Source organism: Cryptomeria japonica, chromosome 9 (assembly GCF_030272615.1).
Source record: "Cryptomeria japonica chromosome 9, Sugi_1.0, whole genome shotgun sequence".
Taxonomy (NCBI): domain Eukaryota; kingdom Viridiplantae; phylum Streptophyta; class Pinopsida; order Cupressales; family Cupressaceae; genus Cryptomeria; species Cryptomeria japonica.
The window spans coordinates 510,456,634-510,458,384 of record NC_081413.1 but is presented as its reverse complement, the minus strand read 5'-3'; the positions used below and the strand labels follow the sequence as shown (position 1 = coordinate 510,458,384).

Here is a 1,751-nt window from a genome sequence, read left to right as displayed (position 1 = left end):
CAAAATCCTAGTTTATCAAGGTGAAGGCCACATTGAAAGCTCAATCATTTGACAATTCTCTATGTTACAAAATCCATTCATCGTAATCTATTAATCTTATAACGAATCTCAAATTCAAGATATTAATTTTTGATCAAATTTAAATGAATCCCCCTCTTTTAAATATAATATAAACATCAATCATTTTACTCGTATTTCAAATTCTAATTTACTAAATTCAAATATATATCTGAACTCAGCTTTTCTATTTGTAATAATTATCATACTTTATTTACTATCTTAACCATATGTAACGTAGAGTTTATTTGTTTTCTCCACCTATCTTCGATATCCTTATCTTTTAACAGCATGAAGTATGTCGTCTGATCTTTTGTTTGTTTGTTTTAGTTCTAAACAATTCCATTGTCACCTGTAACAAAGACTTTGATAGAACAGTAGATTGATTAATTACAATAAGAACACAATTTACAGTAACTGTTGACAGAAAAGAACTTAATGATAAAATACGGCTGGCAACATCACAACTGAACATTCTGTCAAAGCAGCTATAGATAACACTTTCATAGCACAGTGAATACTCCTATAAAAGCTACATCAATCATTCAGCTTTTTAACCAAGCTGAAACCACCACAGTTAATGGTCTCTTCCTCACCAAATCATCACATATGTTCCACCATTTTCTATCGACAGGTTACAAGATGAAGCTGCTACTGCACTAACAACCTTAAACATAAAAGCTATTTATATCCTCATAGACTATTATAAGTTAAAAGAACATTAAAATCATTTAGCTTTCATTTCTTGACAGCTTCTGAATTTAACTAGGTAAATATTTTGCATCCAAATTTCACATCATATCCACTGATCTAATATTATGACGATATTCTACATACAACATGGACATTAGATTTAATCAGTAGCATTCATAAAGTGTGATATTCACCCTGAGACGAAAATAAACGTCTCCCTCGAATGCATCAGTGCTGATAGTAGCAATTCCTCTAGCCATCAAGAAATCACCTGTACCACCCACTACAGATATATCTCTGTACTTAGTCAAGATCGGATCTGCTCCATTGAAAGTGATGGTTCCCTTATGATGCTTATAATTCAACACAAATGTGAATCCTAGCCAAGAGCTGAAGGTATTCTTCATGTCATAGAAATAAAAGCCTTGAGCTCTTCCCACTGGAGGGGAGTGCAGATTATTGTCAAGAGTAATAGGATCATCAAACACAGCTAGATCTCCAAAATGGTTATTACCAGTCATAATAGTAAGATTTGCTCCATCAGGAGCAGCCACCAGTGCCGATGTTGCATTCTTTGCATTCTTTCCATTGTAGAGTATATCATGAAAATACAACACCAAATTCCTACATGGCTTTGGAAGCTGCTTCTTTTTCCAGCCATGCCCATCTGCAGCTTTGAACATGACATTGGACATTATAAACAACAGAAAACACAACTGTAGAACTCTACCATAATACCCAGAAGCCATTTCCTACAAAATCTTGAATATAAGAGTCCTAAGCTATGACCTAGATCAAACTATAGTGAAGAAAGCTTTCAGAGGGCGCCACAGACATTGTGAGTTGCATGCTTATATAGTTCAAAACGTAGTGGGGAGAATAATTTTTTGCTGTTCCTCTGCACGTCATAATTTGAAGAAATCATTATAAGGAAAGGAACCTTCCCTTTCCAAATGTGGTCCTTGGGTTATTTATTTTAAATGGGGGACTTGGCAGACTTC

At 34.4% G+C, this 1,751-nt stretch overlaps 1 protein-coding gene across 1 annotated transcript; it reads right to left on the bottom strand.

Moving 5' to 3' along the window:
- Positions 1–656: 656 nt before the first annotated feature.
- LOC131046997 (disease resistance response protein 206) lies at positions 657–1,538 on the bottom strand. The gene has a single exon (XM_057980810.2). It carries the CDS (start codon positions 1,497–1,499, stop codon positions 915–917), a length of 585 nt encoding a protein of 194 aa, XP_057836793.1. The 5' UTR covers positions 1,500–1,538; the 3' UTR covers positions 657–914.
- Between the last annotated feature and the right edge of the window lie 213 nt (positions 1,539–1,751).